The 20,490-nt window shown below is 32.9% G+C and overlaps 1 protein-coding gene across 1 annotated transcript in view; it reads right to left on the minus strand.

Annotated features, from left to right (window-relative positions):
• Window positions 1–20,490, minus strand: part of NCAM2 (neural cell adhesion molecule 2) — a 602,380-nt gene that overhangs the window by 31,525 nt on the left and 550,365 nt on the right. The window contains exon 16 of the mRNA XM_006162056.3: window positions 14,745–14,925. Within this exon, the coding sequence (XP_006162118.1) occupies window positions 14,745–14,925 (181 nt within the window). The remainder of the gene's footprint in view (window positions 1–14,744; window positions 14,926–20,490) is intronic.

Consider the following 20,490-nt stretch of genomic DNA (forward strand, 5'->3'; position numbering starts at 1 on the left):
GATTTTTTTGTTTTTTTTTTATCAAAAAAAAAAAAAAAAAAAAAAAAAAAAAAAAAAAGTCCTCTTTCTCTCTCCTCTTTTTTCTAAGATTTTTTGATTATTTCTTCTGAGGATTAGAGAGGCACCCCTAAATGGGTCTTCATGCCATGATCCGTCCCCACCCTCATCCAAACAGGATCACAGGGACTGTTATACTTAGCTTGCAAAGGGACACCCTGGGACATTAATCTGGGACCTTTCCATGTGAGTCTAGCTGTATTGTTGCTATGCCACTCTCTGGCCCCAATATCCTCCATATTTAACAGTAAATGATATTTACTTCAGTGGGATTGTATAAGATGTGGATGAAGTATTTTCACTGTTAGAAAATTTCTTTTTGTAACAGTAGGGGGGAAAAAAAATCAGTAGAGGAATATGCACATAGCCATTATGCAAATTAAGTTTTTTAAAGCTATATGATTTCTTAAAAAAAAAAAAGAAAAGATACATGAGACCAGTCTTTGGCATGGTGGTTAAGTCAGCTGGATCCCATATGATCAACTGCGTAGTTCAAGTCTGGGATCTGGCATCTTGAAGGATACCCCAAGCATAAAATCTGGAAAGAAGAATAGAAGAAAAGGTACTGGGGTGTAGTCATAATCCCTGGGTGTTCTTTCTCACTTTCCTTCTCTCTATCTGTCTGTCTCTCTCTGATGAGAACATGTACCCTACAATACCATTTAAAATAGAATAAAAGATAAATTTTGAGGCATAAAAATCTACTTCCTGTTTAGTGTACAGTAAAAAAAATATATTTTATATTAATAGAAAAATATCTATTTCTACCAATGGTTTAAACAAGTCATCTTCCAAGGTGTTTTCAGGAAATGCGTAAAATGCAGTAATTGAGTCAGATTTAATTAGATATGAATTTAGCACCATCAATTCAGTGTGAGTTTATTTATATTGACTATTGGAGAGAAGCTATTTGTAATGTTTGAGAAAGACAGCATCTGTCAAACAAGTACCATGACTGGAAAGAAAACAAGGCTGGGTAGATACGGGCCTTTCCTCTGTGACATGTTTTTTTTCCCCCATGAATCAGTTAAGAATAAGCAAAGAAGCTAGGTTAATTGACCTTATAACTTGTGCTAACTTTGATTTAATGTAATTTGATGAAACAAAGATAGGAAACAGGTTCCAAGTTGTTTGAACTGCCAAAGACTATTTGACTTCTATAATCCTGTTTGTGGATATAATAAAATAGGTGTCTGTTTAGAATATTTCTATATGTCTTCAAATTTATTTCCCAATGTCTCAAAATAATAGCCATATGAAATTTATAAAGTAATATAAAGTTACTATGATAGTAATTATAACAATGCTCAACAAGTCCCAAGTATTTCCTATTTGAAATCATTTCATTGTCAAGGAACTTCAGAAAAAAGTAAGAATTGAGAAACAACTATTTATCTCTTGGTGTATTAAATTTCTGTACTTGTATCCTTTTAAAAACACAAATGTTACAACAGAATGTAAATATTAAAATTTCACTTTAAAATGTATATGAATATCTACATACAGGTGGCATTTGTAGGATGATATACCATTTGGAGTGGGCAGCTCTAGAGTAAGAGGATAAAGCATGGTTTAAAATAATCCAAGTCTTGAAAATGAATAGTCTCTCTTTTGTAATTCCTGTAATATATTGCACTGCAATGCTTAATGTTATTTGTATAAGAGAAGTACATCAGTTTCCTACTCATACCTATGCCAGAAAGAGTGATCTTTTTTCACTACAAAATGTGGTTAATTTACATTCTACACAGTCATTAGCTGAGCCCTAGTGTTAAAACTAAGAAAAAACAGTATATTGTTGTTATTAAGGACAATGGGCTGGGTTCTAATTATGACCTTCCACTCTGTAAATTATTGAACTTCTTTAGGCCTCACATTTTCATCTAATATAAGAAAGAAATGACATTTATTTGAGAGGAATTGTATAAGGTGTGGATGAAGTATTTTACCTAAGGCATTCTCCAAAATATCGGGAATTGTTGGCGCTCAAAAGAGATTACAGAAAATTCAACAGTATCCAGCAGTATTCTGCTGTTATGAAATTTTGCTAGTAATGCCTGGTACTCAATGATTCTCACATTATTGAAATTACTATGTACGTGTGTTTTATTAAAATATCATCTGATGAACGATCAAGGTTTCTGAGATGCTAGAACTAGATTTACTACTAAAAGTAAAATGTTTTCTGTTGTTTCCTAGTTTGTTCTGTTGTACAATCTAATTGTCAATTAGACTACTGCTAATATGTTAGTCACTCCAGAATTAAAAGCAATCAATGGCAATATATTTATTACTCGTTCCTGCCCAAATAAAAATTTTTGAGATACACATTTGATCAAGTTAGAAATGAAAACACACAGCAAGGACAAAACGGTTGTACCAGTAATAAAGAAAACACATGTAACAAAGCTTTTCCTCAGTTTTCTTTATTACAACAATGGAGACACAGAGGTACAGAAAATAAAATGACATTTAATATACTATGAACCACATGCATAGGATTACATATAATGCTGGATATTATGTTGGGGATTTTAAAGAAGAGATGAAGTTGAAGACAATACACTTATAACATGTACATATTTTTTCAAGAAAATAAACTATGATAAAAATGCAATTAAAATGATAAGAAATAGTCATTTAAAAACAGAAGCATTATACATAAAATCGGTGTAAGATGTGAGATAAAAATATTTTTGAAAGGAGTTCATGAATTGTGGATGTTATTTTGAAACAGTAATTTTTAATTTCTTACTTGTAGGAGGAAAAAAGACTAGGAGATTTATCTCATAGTGTTCATTTAGTATATATTTAGAATAAAAATAAACCAGGTATAATTTCTAATGATGCTATATATCTTAATATTATCAATTCTTTGAGATGTGTAACTTTATACTTTTATTACCTAAAATGGAATAGTAAAGAATAACTTAATTTATTCTGAACACACACAATGAAGAACATTCACTATATACCTAAACTTAATATAATCAATATCAGATTAGCTCACCCTTAAAATAAAGTGTATTTCTTGGATGAATCTATCTTTAAAAAAATCGATATAATAATCTACATATCAGATGTAGGTCACATTACTTCAGAAATGTGGATAGAAATCTTAACCGTAATGCATTTTTTCATTCTTTAGGTTTTACATTTTTATTTTACAAAATATTAGCTGAATTTGATGTTACAGAAATTCCACTTGTAATATTTACCAATAAATATTTTAGACTTGATAATTGCATAGTTAATAGGCACAAGGAGTGGAGACTTACTACCATTTATCTCTTCTCTGTTTCATAATCTTAGATAAGATAACAAAACTGAAGGTATTTGGAAAACAAAGCATTGACATTAAACTCTCATTTTTTGTCTTATTTCAGAATACTAAATTAGATTCAAACCAAATACATCTTTTGTCTTAAATAAAAAATTGAGATTATGCTTATATACTGACATAATATTGATGTGTATATCAAGCTATTAAGTGTGATAAAGTAAACAGAATACTACAACTTTATACTTAACATTTTAAAATGTTACCTTTAGAAGAACTATCTAATTTAGGTGATCATTTGAAAGAACATGTGAACAAGATTTAATTTTTTTTTTTCTTGGGCCAAGAGAAAAAAATGTTAGTTAAGGCAGCTGAATCATACCTGGCCAACTGAATGGTTTGAATCCAGGACCAGTAGCTTAAAAAAACTCACTAAGTGTGCATGCATGCCCCAAATCTTGAGAGAATTGAGGAACAAGGACTGTGGCTTGGCCATCTCCCTGATAGCAGTTGCTTTCTCACTATCCCTTTTTCTTGCTGCCTCTCACTGGAGAGTATAAGTGCCTTATGACAATTTTTAAAACAACTTTTTTCTTTAGTGAGGTACTAAAATATCTTTGGAATATTAAAAGTTAATCAGTAAGCATTAATGACTAAAAAAACTCATGATATTTATGCCATAATTGATTTGAAATGAATTCATCACCAATTTAAATTACATTATAATTATTCCAAGGACTACTTGTAGGACATCAATATGCCCAATAATTTGAAATACATAAATTAGAGTTACCTATTCAATTTATTAGCCTTGATGAAGGCTTTTGTTCCCAATAATTATTTTTTATTTAACTTTATTTACTTATTTATTTAACTTTATTTACTTATTTATTTATTTTAATTTGACCACAGGAGGACAGAGGGGGAGAGAGAGAGAGAGGGAAAGTTATAAAGCAAGCCGCCATGTCTGGTACTCGAACCACAGTTGCCCATGTGGGAGTCCAGTGCCCTTAACCACCACACCACCTACCAGCCATGAGCATTGCTGAAGGTTTTATGATAGCACAAATTCATGTTTTTAAATCTTAACAATGATAAACAAAAGCAAACATTGTACTTATTAAAGAAAAAGAGAGAAAGAGAACAAAGACAAAGGTTGAAAGAAAAGAGAAAACGAGAAAAAGAATAATGACAGAAAGACAAGAAGCTACAGCAAGAAAGTGAGAAGAAATAGAAAGGTAGAAAAAGAGGGAATTTGCAAGAAAGAATTAGAAGAAAGAAGTATATTAAATAGATCAAAAAAAGAGTTGTCACATTTTATAGTTGCATGTAACAATAGTAAAACTCAGATTATGGAAAAGATAATAACACATATTTTAACTGTTTTTAAAACCACAAATTTATCATTTTTAAAGTCCCATTTTGAAATGCAACAGTATCATTGGTTAGAGTTTTATGCTTTCCGATTTCTTATAAGAAAAACAAAGCACTAACTCTATTGTATTTGGATCTCTGAGAATATTTTTAAATAATTTATACATATGTCAGATCTGTAAAATAAGTGCTCATTTGAGAGTAAACATTTGACCGAAGGACAGATTACTTACTAATTTTAAGATTAAAAGCTTGAGCCGCACTTACATGCTCAATTTTGTTTGTTTCTTGTTTTTTGTTTGTTTGTTTTGTTTTGTTTTGTTTTGCCATTGGGCACATGCACTTGTAAAGAAAAAGAGACAGTGAAATGGAAAGTGAGAAATTAGTCCACAGTGGGGATGGTCATGCTACAATCCCTTCTACCCAATTCTCCTCCTGACATTCTAGGGATGCATGCACACACACCTGGCATGATTTAAGCCACCAGGACAGGGCCTTGAACCATGGTTGGCCTTGTGGGAGTCCAGCATCTTAAGTACCACACTACCTGCTGGCCCCGATGTTCAAAAATTTTAATCAACATTGCTTTAAGTATAAATAATTCTACTAAGATAATAACATTTTAACGTTAGGGTTTTTCATAGTTGACAAAGTATGTCTTGTATGGATATAAACCTGATTTTTAGTGTTCTCTGTATCACTTCTGATAACCTTGAGTTATGAAATGTAAAACTTCAAAATAAATCATCTCTGTGTTAATTTACTGAAGATATGTTTCATGCTTTCAAAAAACGTATTCTGTAATCCTAAATCAAGATAAATTTCTACATAACTTTCTTGGAAATATTTAAAACTTACTGAAAAGATCCATTTAGGGTATAATAAATGAAAAAAAAAATGTTCCTGGACATGTTGCTATAATTCCCTTCTTTTCCAATGCTTTTCACACATTAGTAATCATAATATCTGCTCTAATCTTAAATATCAAGGAAGATGATATGTAATTATAGTTAGTTATTTCATGAAAAGGAGATTGATAATGGTGGTTTAGAAAACAACACTTTCCTCATAAATTGTTTAGGTTTCTATGCTGTATAAATTAGGAAATCCATTTGTCTTAGCAGAAAGACAAATGGATTTTATCTGTATTTTTCCAAAGTGTTTGGAAAAGATTAATTAAAAGAAAACTGATGACTACTGGGAAGCCAACCATGAGACCTCACCTGAAAGAATTCTGTAGATATTTCTTCAAAAAGAGAAAGAATACTTTCAGGCAACAAAATAATTGTTTTTGATGAATGAATCTCAAGGTTCAGTATGTAATCACTTGATTGACTACATTAGTTATAGTCACTTGAATGAATGTACATAAATCTGGTTGTTTTCTAATTGCCCTTATAAATAAAAAGAATTGCTTCAAGGATTTGGCCAGAAATTTTCAAACAAACAAACAAAATTAACAACAGCAAAAAACAAACAAACCTAAAATACTTGTCTCATTTTAAAATGACTAGAAATGCAAAAACTTAAAAAACTATTCATTGGGCTAATCTCTCAAATCCAGCTTACTTTGAAATGTGAAATCTATGTTTTCTCATCCCAATTTTATCTTTTGGAAAGTGGTATCTAAAATATTTACTTCTCTCTGTGATCCCTGAAACTATGTTGACTTTTAAGTGTCCAGAAAAATGCAATAAATAACTATATATGTTGATAAATCACCAGGCCATAAAGCCAGGTTAAAACATAGTCTGAGTCCAGTGAATTTAGTGCCATTTTAAAAATATATTCAGTTTAACTTATTGTTTACTCTGAGGTAACTGCAGAGATGTTTTCACTTAATAATAAAAAAATTGGTATCACATTTCAAAGAAGGAACTGTATTGAACATTTATTTTTAAAGACACTGTAAGTCATTAAAAGAAAAATAGAGAGCATAATAGGATACACATTTAATATAATAAGATACCATGTTTGTGTTTTATGTAACTCATGATCACCATGAAATATTGGAAATGTTCATAAATTTGGAAATTTACATTTAAAAGCAACAATCGAAACTCATAGAAATGATCCAAAATTCAGCATAATAATACTATGACTTATACAATGTAAGGCTATGGACATTAAATTATATTTGCAAAATAATCAAGTGAAAGATTAGATAGAGCAAATTAAATTCCAAGCACAAATGACATGATATTTAACAAGGTCAACTTTAGAGATTAAAAGAAATTTTAGAATAAAACATTTAATGCAGTGAACTGGGAGCTGGAAGAAACAGTCATGACTAAAAATTCTTCAATACTTTTCTGACAAATCCACTTGAAAGATTGACAATCCGGAAAGAAAAAAGTGACTATTTATGGGTAAGAATACATGCATAATTAATTGCACCTTAAAAAATCTTTGATTATAATTTTAGATTAGCCTGGTTATGATGTACTTTTTAATTTGTAGGGCATAAAAGGGAATATCACATGATATAACAACAACATTAAAACATACAAGACAAACTTATGGCTATAATGAAAGAAAACCCTGCAGCGTTCAGCTGCCATGACTGGCTTCCGTTTTCGCCTGTATTCGCTTCACAGCATTTATCTGCATGATGGAAAATTGTTTTTGACAATAGAAATAGAAGAAAATAATTAAGGAAAAAAAGAGTAAAATTACAAACATGAAAATAAAGGAAAGAAAAAACGTGACAGTAGGAAAGAAAAAAAAAAGAGAAAATAATTAATGCAACATTTACACAAAGCCATTCACAATTACCTACAAGAAAATACTTTGATACAAGACAAAGAATGGTTGAAATCTTGTGTAAAACATTTCTAAACAGTTGTCATATATTAAAAACCTAGATTAAGTCTCCATATTAAAATGTTTATTTCGCATTACTTAAACATTAGTCTTGTCACTGATTCTTTTAATGAGAACATCTTACTATTTGTAAGTTAAAAGTACAACAGGGAAATGCCATCAGTCATTCCATTGTGCTAAATTCACTGTGCTACATTAAATATGAGCTCAGGGCATTTTACAGGATTTGATGACATTTTTTCTACCATAATTTCTTAGAATAAATATTTAATAAGAACAGTCATGTATTATGTATTTAATTATAAATGAACTACCAAATGATATAATTAAAAATTACATAAACACAAAATAAAAAAAATGTAAAGTATTAAGTCAACTGGCCACAGGCCTATTGTAGGCTTATGTCACTGAACTTCTTTTAAAATAATTTTGAGAACCAAAGATCATGAAAATAAGGTATAGACTTAGTTTCTCAATATGTGTCAAACCAAAGAAATATTGTTATGAGCATATTTAGGTTTGACTGAGAACTTCAGAGAGTTAACTGAAATCCCCTCGGTTAATTAAACTTCAATTTTAACATTGTTCCACAATTCTTTAATTTATGTTATAAAATGATCATACATTTATCTTATCAATACATTTTTGTATTTGCTATGTGGTTGAATGTTGTATTTTCTGTTCATGCTCAGTTATCCAGAGATGAAAGGCCATATTACTATTGCTTGGAACTAAAGTTAAGGTTGTCAAAATTTACTCCGTAGTTCATTAGAAGTATAATTAAAAAGCTCATGAATACCAAGCTAATTTAAATTTTTTAGTAATGTATTTTGTAGTGGTGATATGTCGCAAACCTTTTCAGCTTTCCAACTTTTAAAATGTTTAAATATATGTGTTTCCAGACCATAGAACTATTTTACCACCAGATATTAAAAACATTGTACCAGGACTCTATGTCACAAAATTGTATTGACAGTCAATGTTAACAATTAGATATACCCTATATTCACAGTAATTAAATGAGAAAAAGGAAGCAATTACTAAAATACACTAAAGTCTGTCTTTTTGGTTAAATACAAACAATATAGACCATGCTATATGTCAAAAGAAATGGTGGGACATATTTTCCAAAGCAGATTTACTTTTCTACAGGGATTTCTTTAAAACCTTAGATTATATTCAATCCAGCAATTTAGTAGCATTTTAAGGTATGGGACAAATCAATAAATGGCATTTTATCAGCATCTTATTCCATATATAGTTTTGGAATAATTTTATAACAGTGAATTTGCCAATACTATTTTATATGTTCATTATTTATTTTTTATAAAATAAAATAAAGTTATGCTGTACATAACATTTCAAAAGAGAGCATGAGTAATTTTGCCTCTATTTCTCTATGAATTAATAGACACACCTTTAAAAAAATACATCTTGAATAAAAAGCAGAAATAAAACTATATTAATAGTTCCAAGATCTTTTAAAATTCAGAATCCTATAGATAAATGTGCTAGCTACTGAGATACACACATGTATAGAAAAACAATGTTTTTCAATAGAATATATTGCATGTGACTGTAATATGAGATTATTTTTTAAAAAAATCTTTCAGTCCAACAAACAAATATACTTTTGATTTAGCTTATTGTGTGCAAAAAGGTCAAATAAGTCTTAATAAATATAAGGCACATGCTTTTTAAATTTAAAAACTCTTAAAACATACTTGGATTTTCTATAACACATGCTGTATAAAAATAAATTAAAACCAAATAAACTTGAAATTACATTTCTTCTTCATCTTAAACAAAAAGACTAGTCTATTATAGATAACTTACTTTAGACATGAGTTAGAATTTATATTTTTATTTTAAAATGGAAAAGTAAATCATATAAGAGCAGTTGTGATTAAAAATAGATGAAGATAATTTTTCCATATTTTGCAAATACATGTTAATTCTAGAATTTTGTGGGTTTCAAATATCCTAAATTCCCTGGCATCACAGCCTAAACAGTTCATTCAAGAAACATACATTCAAACTGAATAATTTTTAATTTATAAAGGCATGTCATTGATGTGGCTTTCTAAGGGGTCTCAGGCGTCAAAAGATTCAATCACAGTCGAGTAGACATAATTTTGTGGCACTTTTATGGATAAAACAATTGTCTTATTTTCCCCTTTAATAAGGTAAGATGACTTTGTATCAGCTGCACAGCTTAGAAAGCTGCACACCTTCTTCTGCCTCTACACATAGCTGTCTTTACATCTGGACTTCGAACGTTTCTTTGACTACTCGATCTGCTTCATCAGGTATGACCCTCTAGCCTTCTTCATCACAGAAGTCCAACACTGCCTGTTTTTTTTTTTTTCCCTCTGTTTATCTTTTTAAAAAACATTATTATAAGTGACAAATTACAGCCTAACTTCTTACTCTCACATGTAATCCCCAATCTATTCTTCCCTAATTTCTTCCTGAACCACTACAACAGAGCTGGTTGTAATAAATACACCTCTACCTATTTTGGTTCATTTAATCTCAGCACCATTTGACACTTCACACCTTTTCTTTATTAATAAGACTCCCTCTTAACTTCTAAAGTAACACACTCTAAAGTTTTTCTAGTAACTCTAGAGCATTTAGTCTCATTTTGGGGTATAGGGAAGAGAGTGTTGTATCTTCTTCCAGTGTAATATGACAGTTCCTTGGGTATCAGTTCTTCACCCCGTACTCTTCAGTTACTCAAGAAGTATGCCCTGAACATTGGTGCTAGGAAAATATTAGTGTGTATTGCAGATACCAACCCCTCTTCACAGAACACAGTCATTATATTTTTGAGTGATTTTGTCTTAATGCAGATTGCAAATCACTTCTTTAAGACCAACCTCTGCTCAGTGTGTTTGCACGTCACGCCTATCTTCATCTCTAGATCCACACAATTAACCAATGATTTGATATTTTGAAATTAACAAATATGAAGCCAATCTTATGTTTGGTCCTCATTCTCCAAATCCTGTTCCGTGCTCCTCTTACAAAATATTTCAGTTTGAAAAATAACACCAGTTATGTTTTAGTTGCCCAAGCCAGAAACTGAAAAGTGACCATTACTGAATTCAATCTATTTCTCAGGTAGGGATAATCTACAACCAAAATGTTTCAGAAACTTTTTTTTTTTTTTTTACAATTATCATTATTTCTTTTTTTAAAAGAATTATTTTATTGAACTTCATTTAATTTATTTATGTATTTATTTATTTGTATATTTTATTTTGACCAGAGAGGGACAGAGTAAGAGAGAGAGAGAGGGACAGAGTAAGAGAGAGAGAGAGAGAGAAGGAAAGTGATAAAGCCACCCATGCCGCCTGCCGGTTCCTGACAGTTATCATTATTTTAAGGTATTTTAATTAGCCCATCTCTCGCTCTTACATGAGAGCAAAAATAATCTGTTCATCTGTTCATAATAACTTCTACTTAACTAACCTCCCTGTTCAAAACATCTCTTCCTTCATTTAGGATCTGTTTATTTTTTTCATTATCTATATGGGTCTTAGAAGGCTTTGGGCTGTCTGAGTATAAGCTCCCTCTCTAGCCCTGTTTTCCATCACACAGACATCTGGGTTCTCTCTTTTGCATTTCCTAAGGCAGAGCAAGCTCTTTCTGTTTTCCGTCACACACACATCTGGGTTCTCCCTTTTGCATTTCCTAAGGCAGAGCAAGCTCTTTTGTGTTATAGAGAGTTCTTCAAAGTAGCACACTTCCCCTGAAAAATTCAGCCACCAGCCACCATATAGGCATCTCTTTGAAAGTTACTTCTTTAGGGAAGTGTCCCCTAATACTATCCCTTACCTAGCTCTTTATAGCATCCAGTTGCATGAGCACATTCTTTATATGTGGACTACTTAAACTCATTCTGACTGCCTGACTTCCCTGCTAGATTGTGTAGTTTGGAAAACACTTCTATGTGTTCAACAGATGAAACCCTTGGACCCATCTCCATACTCATCACAAAGCAGGGTCTGGGCTCTAAAATGAATAAGTGAACAATGCATCTAAACATTGCAGATCAGAAGAAACTAACTTTAGTGAATAAGAAGTATATACTGAGACCAGCAGTTGCATAATGGTTATGTCCCTGGACTCCCATGTAGTCGACTGTGGTTCAAGTCCTGGACTGGGTGGCTTAAACTCACACCGAGCGTGTATGCGTGCATGCCCAAGATCCTGAGAGGAGAATGGAGGAGAAGGGATTGTAGTGTGGCCATCCCCTCCTGGGGGTGATTTCTCACTTTATGTCTCTCTGTCTCTGTCTGTCTGTCTGTCTGGAGAATGCACGTGCCCTATAGAAAATATCAAGAGAAGTTCTGTGACAAGAACAAATCTGGGGAAATTAACTAGATTGGTGTCAATTTTCCTTCCAGATCTTACCTATAAGTTCTCCCCCAAAGTTTCTGAAAGAGAAACAAACAAATACAAATAGTTTTTGGGTAAATACATCAAAGCATGTCTCATTCATTACTGTACCTTCATACATATATTTGGGCCTTTAAATTCTTTTTTTTTTTTCTTTAAGTGTTGCCATAGGGCACATGCACTCACTAGAGAAAGACGGAGACAGAGAGATGAAAAGTGAGAAATCAATCCTCAGAGGAGATGGCCACACTACAATCTCTTCTTTTCCATTCTCCTCTCAGATTTTGGGCACACAGCCACACATACCAATGTGATTTTCAAGTCACTGTGTTTGGGACTCAAACCATTTTGGCCATGTGGAAATCCAGGATCTTAACAATCATGCCATCTGCTTTACTCTGAACTTTTATTTTAACCTTTTGTCATACCTGTGTTTTGCTTCGTTATCAATAATTGATTATGATAGCAGGGATTCTGAGGATATAAAATGTAACTTGCCTAAAATCTATTTTTTCACATTTTGTGACCTATGAAATTTTATTAAAATTTTGTCTTTTACTTCATACAATATTATTTTTAATGTAGAATACTAAGTTTTATCTTAATGAGAATTTACAGTTTCCCCACACATATGAAATAAACAAATTAGGAGGGTGAAGTGTACTGCAACAATTCTATTCAGAGACTCTAACCCCATCATACTTATATCATGTTCCTGATATCTGCATGGAGATTAAATACTACAAACATAAGGGATTATTTTTGTATAAGCAGGTATGGATGATTTAAACTCACAGAGGCAGTGAAGTTGACAGTACAATATATGCAACCATTTTTGCTTAGGTGCATCATCCCCTAAAGGGATCAGATTTGTCACATGAACAGATAATTTAAGCTCATGAAATCATATTTTCTGCAAACTAGGATATGAAAGAGAGATATTGTATGTCTCCACTGAATATGTCTGCACTGACTGACTGCACTCGATGGCAGAAACTGAAAGATTAGAGGATACAGATGCATGGAAAACATTTATGGAAGCTGGAGACAATGTGGGAAGAGGCTGGGAGATGGGAGAGAGTAAGAAGAAAGTAATCAAGGAGAAAGATAGAGTGGCAAGACATTAGAGGGACACAGAAATGGAGGATTGTCTGTTGATAATAAGTTGTATGATTATCTTCCACTGGACTGGTGAGATGCGTGTTCATGTTGGGTAAATGCATTTTACCAGCTGTACTGAATGTATAAAATAAATTCATATAAAAAATAAAAAATCGTATTTGTAAAATGAGGTTAACTCTTCCTTTTCCAATACAGATTTAAAAATAAATTAAGACAATGAGTGCAGAATATGTGAATTATAAAGAAAATGCCGTCATGAAGAAGTTATTCATGTTATTTCTAGAGGCTCTAAACTTCATAATTTTGAATTAGAATTGTAGCTTTTATTCTATTAGCAAAACAAAGCTATAATGTAAATTACTTCTAAATCTTATAATCAATACTAATTACATTTTAAAAGATTATTTTATTTGACTTTATTCATTTTATTTATTTTAATTTGACAACAGAGGGATAGAGTCAGAGAGAAAGTGAGAAGGCAAGATGCCAGGTCCAGGACTCGAACTGCAGACAGCCAGCCATGTGGGAGTCCAGTGCCCTTAACCACCATGCCACCTGCCGGCCCCAATACTAATTACATTTTAATCAAAAGATTAATTGTATAACACTGCTTTCAATTTTTTAAAAAATGGATGTATGATATAACCTCAAAATAAATGATATTGCTATCAATCTGAAATTATAAGAGGGTTAAATTACATGACTAAACTGAAGTTTCATTTCCAGTTTCAAAAATATTATCAGTACCAATACTGGTACTCTGTTATAATAAGACTTAAATAAACCAAAGTTTATGAATTAATACACTGCTTTCATCTCTCTATGTGTATATCTATAGAATGTGTGTATATATGTATGTATATACACATATGTCTGTATAAAATTTAAATATTAAAGGTAAAACTTAAGGAAAATAAATGTTAAAATATGAACAATATGGCAACTCATTAACAGCATAAGATAGACTTTTGGACCAGGTAAGTTCCTGCATCTTTACCTCTATGGCCTATATCTGAAAACACATTAATATTACTCCTGTAGACTTTGACAATATTACTAACATAGCAACATGTTGTGATATAAGCCCTGTTTCCTGTAGAAATGGAATTCACGTGTAGGGGATGAAAATAAATTTTGAGTGTCCAGACATGCTCTGAGCCTCCTTGAAACTCTTAACTATAGCTCCTGTGGAGTTACAGTGATAGCTGTTTCTGCCTCACTGTGTGATCAATTTTGTTTTTTCCAAATGCAGCTTGCTTGATCAGGCATGGATAGGCTCTTCATTGCCTTTGCCTAAATCTAGCCTCAGTTGGAGCACTGGCTCCCACATGAAAGACAGAGAAGTGTTCTTTGCGTAGATTTCTTACGGTCTCAACAGATACTGTCCACACTCATGTTCATCAATCCCTCCAACCTTCACTCCTCTCCCTCTGCTTACCCTCCCCCCACCACTTCAACTGCTGAAGATATCACAGGCTTGTTCACAAATTAATCAACACCCCATGGTAAGATCGGCTGAGAAACGTTGAGTTTGATTTGTCACAATAATGATGATTGGAGCCTAAAATTCACATTTTAGGTTATAAATTGATGTTTTCTTTATTAGGAAAAAGGTTCAATAGGGATTACAAAAATGCATCATATCAATGTTCATGATAAGAAAGAATACAGTTTTGCTTACCTTTAATAATGTTGGGCTTTGGTGGCATGTTGAACTCATAAACTGTGGGTTCAGAATATCCCAATCTATTGGCCGCTGTGATTTGAACTTCGTACCCCATCGTCCACTGCAGATGCTCCAAAATAATGTGGTCTTTATTTCCTTGCACTTTTTTCTCCAGCCATTGATCTTCCTTATCTTTCTGTAAAAGTGTAAAAACATATTTTGTAAATATCTGTACACTAAAGTCATCTTTTTTGGGGAGGAGGATTTTGCTATAGGGCGCATGCACTCACCAGGAAGACAGAAAGACAGAGAGACAGAAAGTGAGAAATCATCCCCCAGGGGAGATGGCCACGCTGCAATCCCTTCTCCTCCATTCTCCTCTTGGGACCTTGCGCACACAAGCACACGCACCTGGCGTGAGTTTAAGTCACGGGGTCTGGTACTCAAACAAGTGGGTGACCGAATGGGAGTCCAGCAACATAGTCGTTATGCCAACTGCTGGTCCCTAAAGTCATAATTTTTAAAAAGATTTATCTTGGAATGAAATGAGTGGCTTTATCAATAACAAAAATTAATATTTTCTTATGCAAAGGAATAAATTAGTTGCTATGCCATTGAAGTCACTATCATTTATAACATTTTTCTATGTAACATTTAATATTGTTTGTATTAGCAAAAAGGGATGTTTTTTATAATTAATACTTAATATGGCTAATAATTCATCTCCATTAAGACCTTTTTAAAATTCACATATATTAGTTTTGTTTTAGTCATTTGTTGACTAATAACCATGTGAATAGGAAAATAAATATAATATATAATAAACAGTAGTATATTCATTAAAATAATTTATTAAATTTATAAAATTTAAATTTAACAGAAACTATTGTTAAATGTTTATTGGATGGGAGAAGATAAAGGGTCTTGGAGATAAAGTGTGAATAATACTTACAGATTCATATTGTACTTTTTTTTTTACTGCTATGATGTTTTATGAGTCACAATGATACAAAAAGCAAGGGAAACTGATAGGCTTTTAAATAAGTCACTACCATAAAAAAGAATGATATTGTTTCCTCAAACATTCTACACTTAAATACTGATTCTTTTCATAAAATCACAGTTTAAATCATATTGGACCAGTTAGGTGGCAGGGTATTGGGTCAGCTAAGGTGGATGGATCCTCAAGTCCATGGCTGCCTATGTTGTTCTACTCCCAGACTTGGTTTCTTGCATGGGCGTGCGTGTTCACAATACCATGAAGATAATGGAGAAGAAATTGCGGTGTGGCCGTCTCCATGAGGAGTGATTTCTCACTTTCAACCTCTTTCTCTGTCTTTCTCCAGTGAGCACACACACCCTATAGCAAAATTAAAAAGAAAACAAACAAACAAAACAACTGTAAGTACTACAATAACACAGAAAAAAAACTAATATAAATTCATGAATTAAGTTATCTGAAACCATGTATCACTTATGAATTAAATGACATGAAGCAATGTAACCATAACAATGGCCATTTGTTAACCATTTACACACAGTTAAGTTCTTTAACCTGTCTGTCCTGTTTACATCTCATTATAACATAATTGATGGGAATAGCTACTTCCATCAGCTTTCTTGAGGAAGCAATGAGGATAACTGGGTAACTTGTTTGTTTTACTGCTTTAGGAGTCATAACCTTGAAAAATAGCAGCTAGTGCTACATCCCATGATGCAGCAGTTAATCATTATCCAGAGGAAGTTGGATCCCACATGGGTGGCTGCGATTTGTATCTTCAACCTGGAAGCAACATGTTGGCCATACACATGCCCAGGCTTCTGATGGGGCAGAGATATAGAGGACAAAGAATTGCAGTGGGATAAGGCCTCGTTGAGGGGTGCTTTCTCTCTCTCTCTCTCTTTTTATTTATTTTAATTTGACAACAGAGGGATAGAGTCAGAGAGAAAGTGAGAAGGCAAGATGCCAGGTCCAGGACTCGAACTGCAGACAGCCAGCCATGTGGGAGTCCAGTGCCCTTAACCACCATGCCACCTGCCGGCCCCAATACTAATTACATTTTAATCAAAAGATTAATTGTATAACACTGCTTTCAATTTTTTAAAAAATGGATGTATGATATAACCTCAAAATAAATGATATTGCTATCAATCTGAAATTATAAGAGGGTTAAATTACATGACTAAACTGAAGTTTCATTTCCAGTTTCAAAAATATTATCAGTACCAATACTGGTACTCTGTTATAATAAGACTTAAATAAACCAAAGTTTATGAATTAATACACTGCTTTCATCTCTCTATGTGTATATCTATAGAATGTGTGTATATATGTATGTATATACACATATGTCTGTATAAAATTTAAATATTAAAGGTAAAACTTAAGGAAAATAAATGTTAAAATATGAACAATATGGCAACTCATTAACAGCATAAGATAGACTTTTGGACCAGGTAAGTTCCTGCATCTTTACCTCTATGGCCTATATCTGAAAACACATTAATATTACTCCTGTAGACTTTGACAATATTACTAACATAGCAACATGTTGTGATATAAGCCCTGTTTCCTGTAGAAATGGAATTCACGTGTAGGGGATGAAAATAAATTTTGAGTGTCCAGACATGCTCTGAGCCTCCTTGAAACTCTTAACTATAGCTCCTGTGGAGTTACAGTGATAGCTGTTTCTGCCTCACTGTGTGATCAATTTTGTTTTTTCCAAATGCAGCTTGCTTGATCAGGCATGGATAGGCTCTTCATTGCCTTTGCCTAAATCTAGCCTCAGTTGGAGCACTGGCTCCCACATGAAAGACAGAGAAGTGTTCTTTGCGTAGATTTCTTACGGTCTCAACAGATACTGTCCACACTCATGTTCATCAATCCCTCCAACCTTCACTCCTCTCCCTCTGCTTACCCTCCCCCCACCACTTCAACTGCTGAAGATATCACAGGCTTGTTCACAAATTAATCAACACCCCATGGTAAGATCGGCTGAGAAACGTTGAGTTTGATTTGTCACAATAATGATGATTGGAGCCTAAAATTCACATTTTAGGTTATAAATTGATGTTTTCTTTATTAGGAAAAAGGTTCAATAGGGATTACAAAAATGCATCATATCAATGTTCATGATAAGAAAGAATACAGTTTTGCTTACCTTTAATAATGTTGGGCTTTGGTGGCATGTTGCACTCATCAACTGTGGGTTCAGAATATCCCAATCTATTGGCCGCTGTGATTTGAACTTCGTACCCCATCGTCCACTGCAGATGCTCCAAAATAATGTGGTCTTTATTTCCTTGCACTTTTTTCTCCAGCCATTGATCTTCCTTATCTTTCTGTAAAAGTGTAAAAACATATTTTGTAAATATCTGTACACTAAAGTCATCTTTTTTGGGGAGGAGGATTTTGCTATAGGGCGCATGCACTCACCAGGAAGACAGAAAGACAGAGAGACAGAAAGTGAGAAATCATCCCCCAGGGGAGATGGCCACGCTGCAATCCCTTCTCCTCCATTCTCCTCTTGGGACCTTGCGCACACAAGCACACGCACCTGGCGTGAGTTTAAGTCACGGGGTCTGGTACTCAAACAAGTGGGTGACCGAATGGGAGTCCAGCAACATAGTCGTTATGCCAACTGCTGGTCCCTAAAGTCATAATTTTTAAAAAGATTTATCTTGGAATGAAATGAGTGGCTTTATCAATAACAAAAATTAATATTTTCTTATGCAAAGGAATAAATTAGTTGCTATGCCATTGAAGTCACTATCATTTATAACATTTTTCTATGTAACATTTAATATTGTTTGTATTAGCAAAAAGGGATGTTTTTTATAATTAATACTTAATATGGCTAATAATTCATCTCCATTAAGACCTTTTTAAAATTCACATATATTAGTTTTGTTTTAGTCATTTGTTGACTAATAACCATGTGAATAGGAAAAGAAATATAATATATAATAAACAGTAGTATATTCATTAAAATAATTTATTAAATTTATAAAATTTAAATTTAACAGAAACTATTGTTAAATGTTTATTGGATGGGAGAAGATAAAGGGTCTTGGAGATAAAGTGTGAATAATACTTACAGATTCATATTGTACTTTTTTTTTTACTGCTATGATGTTTTATGAGTCACAATGATACAAAAAGCAAGGGAAACTGATAGGCTTTTAAATAAGTCACTACCATAAAAAAGAATGATATTGTTTCCTCAAACATTCTACACTTAAATACTGATTCTTTTCATAAAATCACAGTTTAAATCATATTGGACCAGTTAGGTGGCAGGGTATTGGGTCAGCTAAGGTGGATGGATCCTCAAGTCCATGGCTGCCTATGTTGTTCTACTCCCAGACTTGGTTTCTTGCATGGGCGTGCGTGTTCACAATACCATGAAGATAATGGAGAAGAAATTGCGGTGTGGCCGTCTCCATGAGGAGTGATTTCTCACTTTCAACCTCTTTCTCTGTCTTTCTCCAGTGAGCACACACACCCTATAGCAAAATTAAAAAGAAAACAAACAAACAAAACAACTGTAAGTACTACAATAACACAGAAAAAAAACTAATATAAATTCATGAATTAAGTTATCTGAAACCATGTATCACTTATGAATTAAATGACATGAAGCAATGTAACCATAACAATGGCCATTTGTTAACCATTTACACACAGTTAAGTTCTTTAACCTGTCTGTCCTGTTTACATCTCATTATAACATAATTGATGGGAATAGCTACTTCCATCAGCTTTCTTGAGGAAGCAATGAGGATAACTGGGTAACTTGTTTGTTTTACTGCTTTAGGAGTCATAACCTTGAAAAATAGCAGCTAGTGCTACATCCCATGATGCAGCAGTTAATCATTATCCAGAGGAAGTTGGATCCCACATGGGTGGCTGCGATTTGTATCTTCAACCTGGAAGCAACATGTTGGCCATACACATGCCCAGGCTTCTGATGGGGCAGAGATATAGAGGACAAAGAATTGCAGTGGGATAAGGCCTCGTTGAGGGGTGCTTTCTCTCTCTCTCTCTCTTTCTTTCTTTTTACTCCCACTTGAGTGTGCATGCACCCTATCAAAGTAAAGAAAAAAAGTTATTATTAGGATCTAACTACTTCTATAATAACTATATAAAAATGCAATTTTTTGTTTTTTGAATTATGTATCTGCAAATGAAAATCTTAATCTCCCAAAAGTGTAAGTATAAATAAACTGTAGGCTGACTATAGAGATAGATGAAGATACATCTTTTTTAACCTCATTACTCAGACTCTATTAATTCATGTTGAGCCAACATTTTATAACTGTAATTTTTTATAGTTTTATAATTTATGTAATTTTGACTGTAAAAATAACAATGCTAGGTCAGCAAGTGTTGTGGTGGTTTAGGCTCTGGACTCTTACATGGCTGACCACAGTTTGAGTCCTGAACCTGGCAGCTTGCTTTCTCATTTTCTCTCTGTCTCTCTCTGGTGAGCACACATGCCCTATAGAAAATTTAAAAATAATAATACTAATAATAAATTAAATTAAATTATTATAGGAAGGCGATAACTCTTTCTGAGTTTATGGTGATGACTAAGGATTTATTCAAATTAAGTGTGTTCAATTTATGCTTGGATTAAAGTAACAGCACAACAAACACAAACTGTCTTTCAGGAGACAAAAAATGTTAAAGTTTTGATGCCATACCATGATTCTCTTTTACTGTTTAATTATTTTTTTGGTGAAGTAGAACTTTCTTCAC

Source organism: Tupaia chinensis, unplaced genomic scaffold, assembly GCF_000334495.1.
Source record: "Tupaia chinensis unplaced genomic scaffold, TupChi_1.0 Scaffold139612_1, whole genome shotgun sequence".
In the NCBI taxonomy this organism is placed as follows: Eukaryota; Metazoa; Chordata; class Mammalia; order Scandentia; family Tupaiidae; genus Tupaia; species Tupaia belangeri.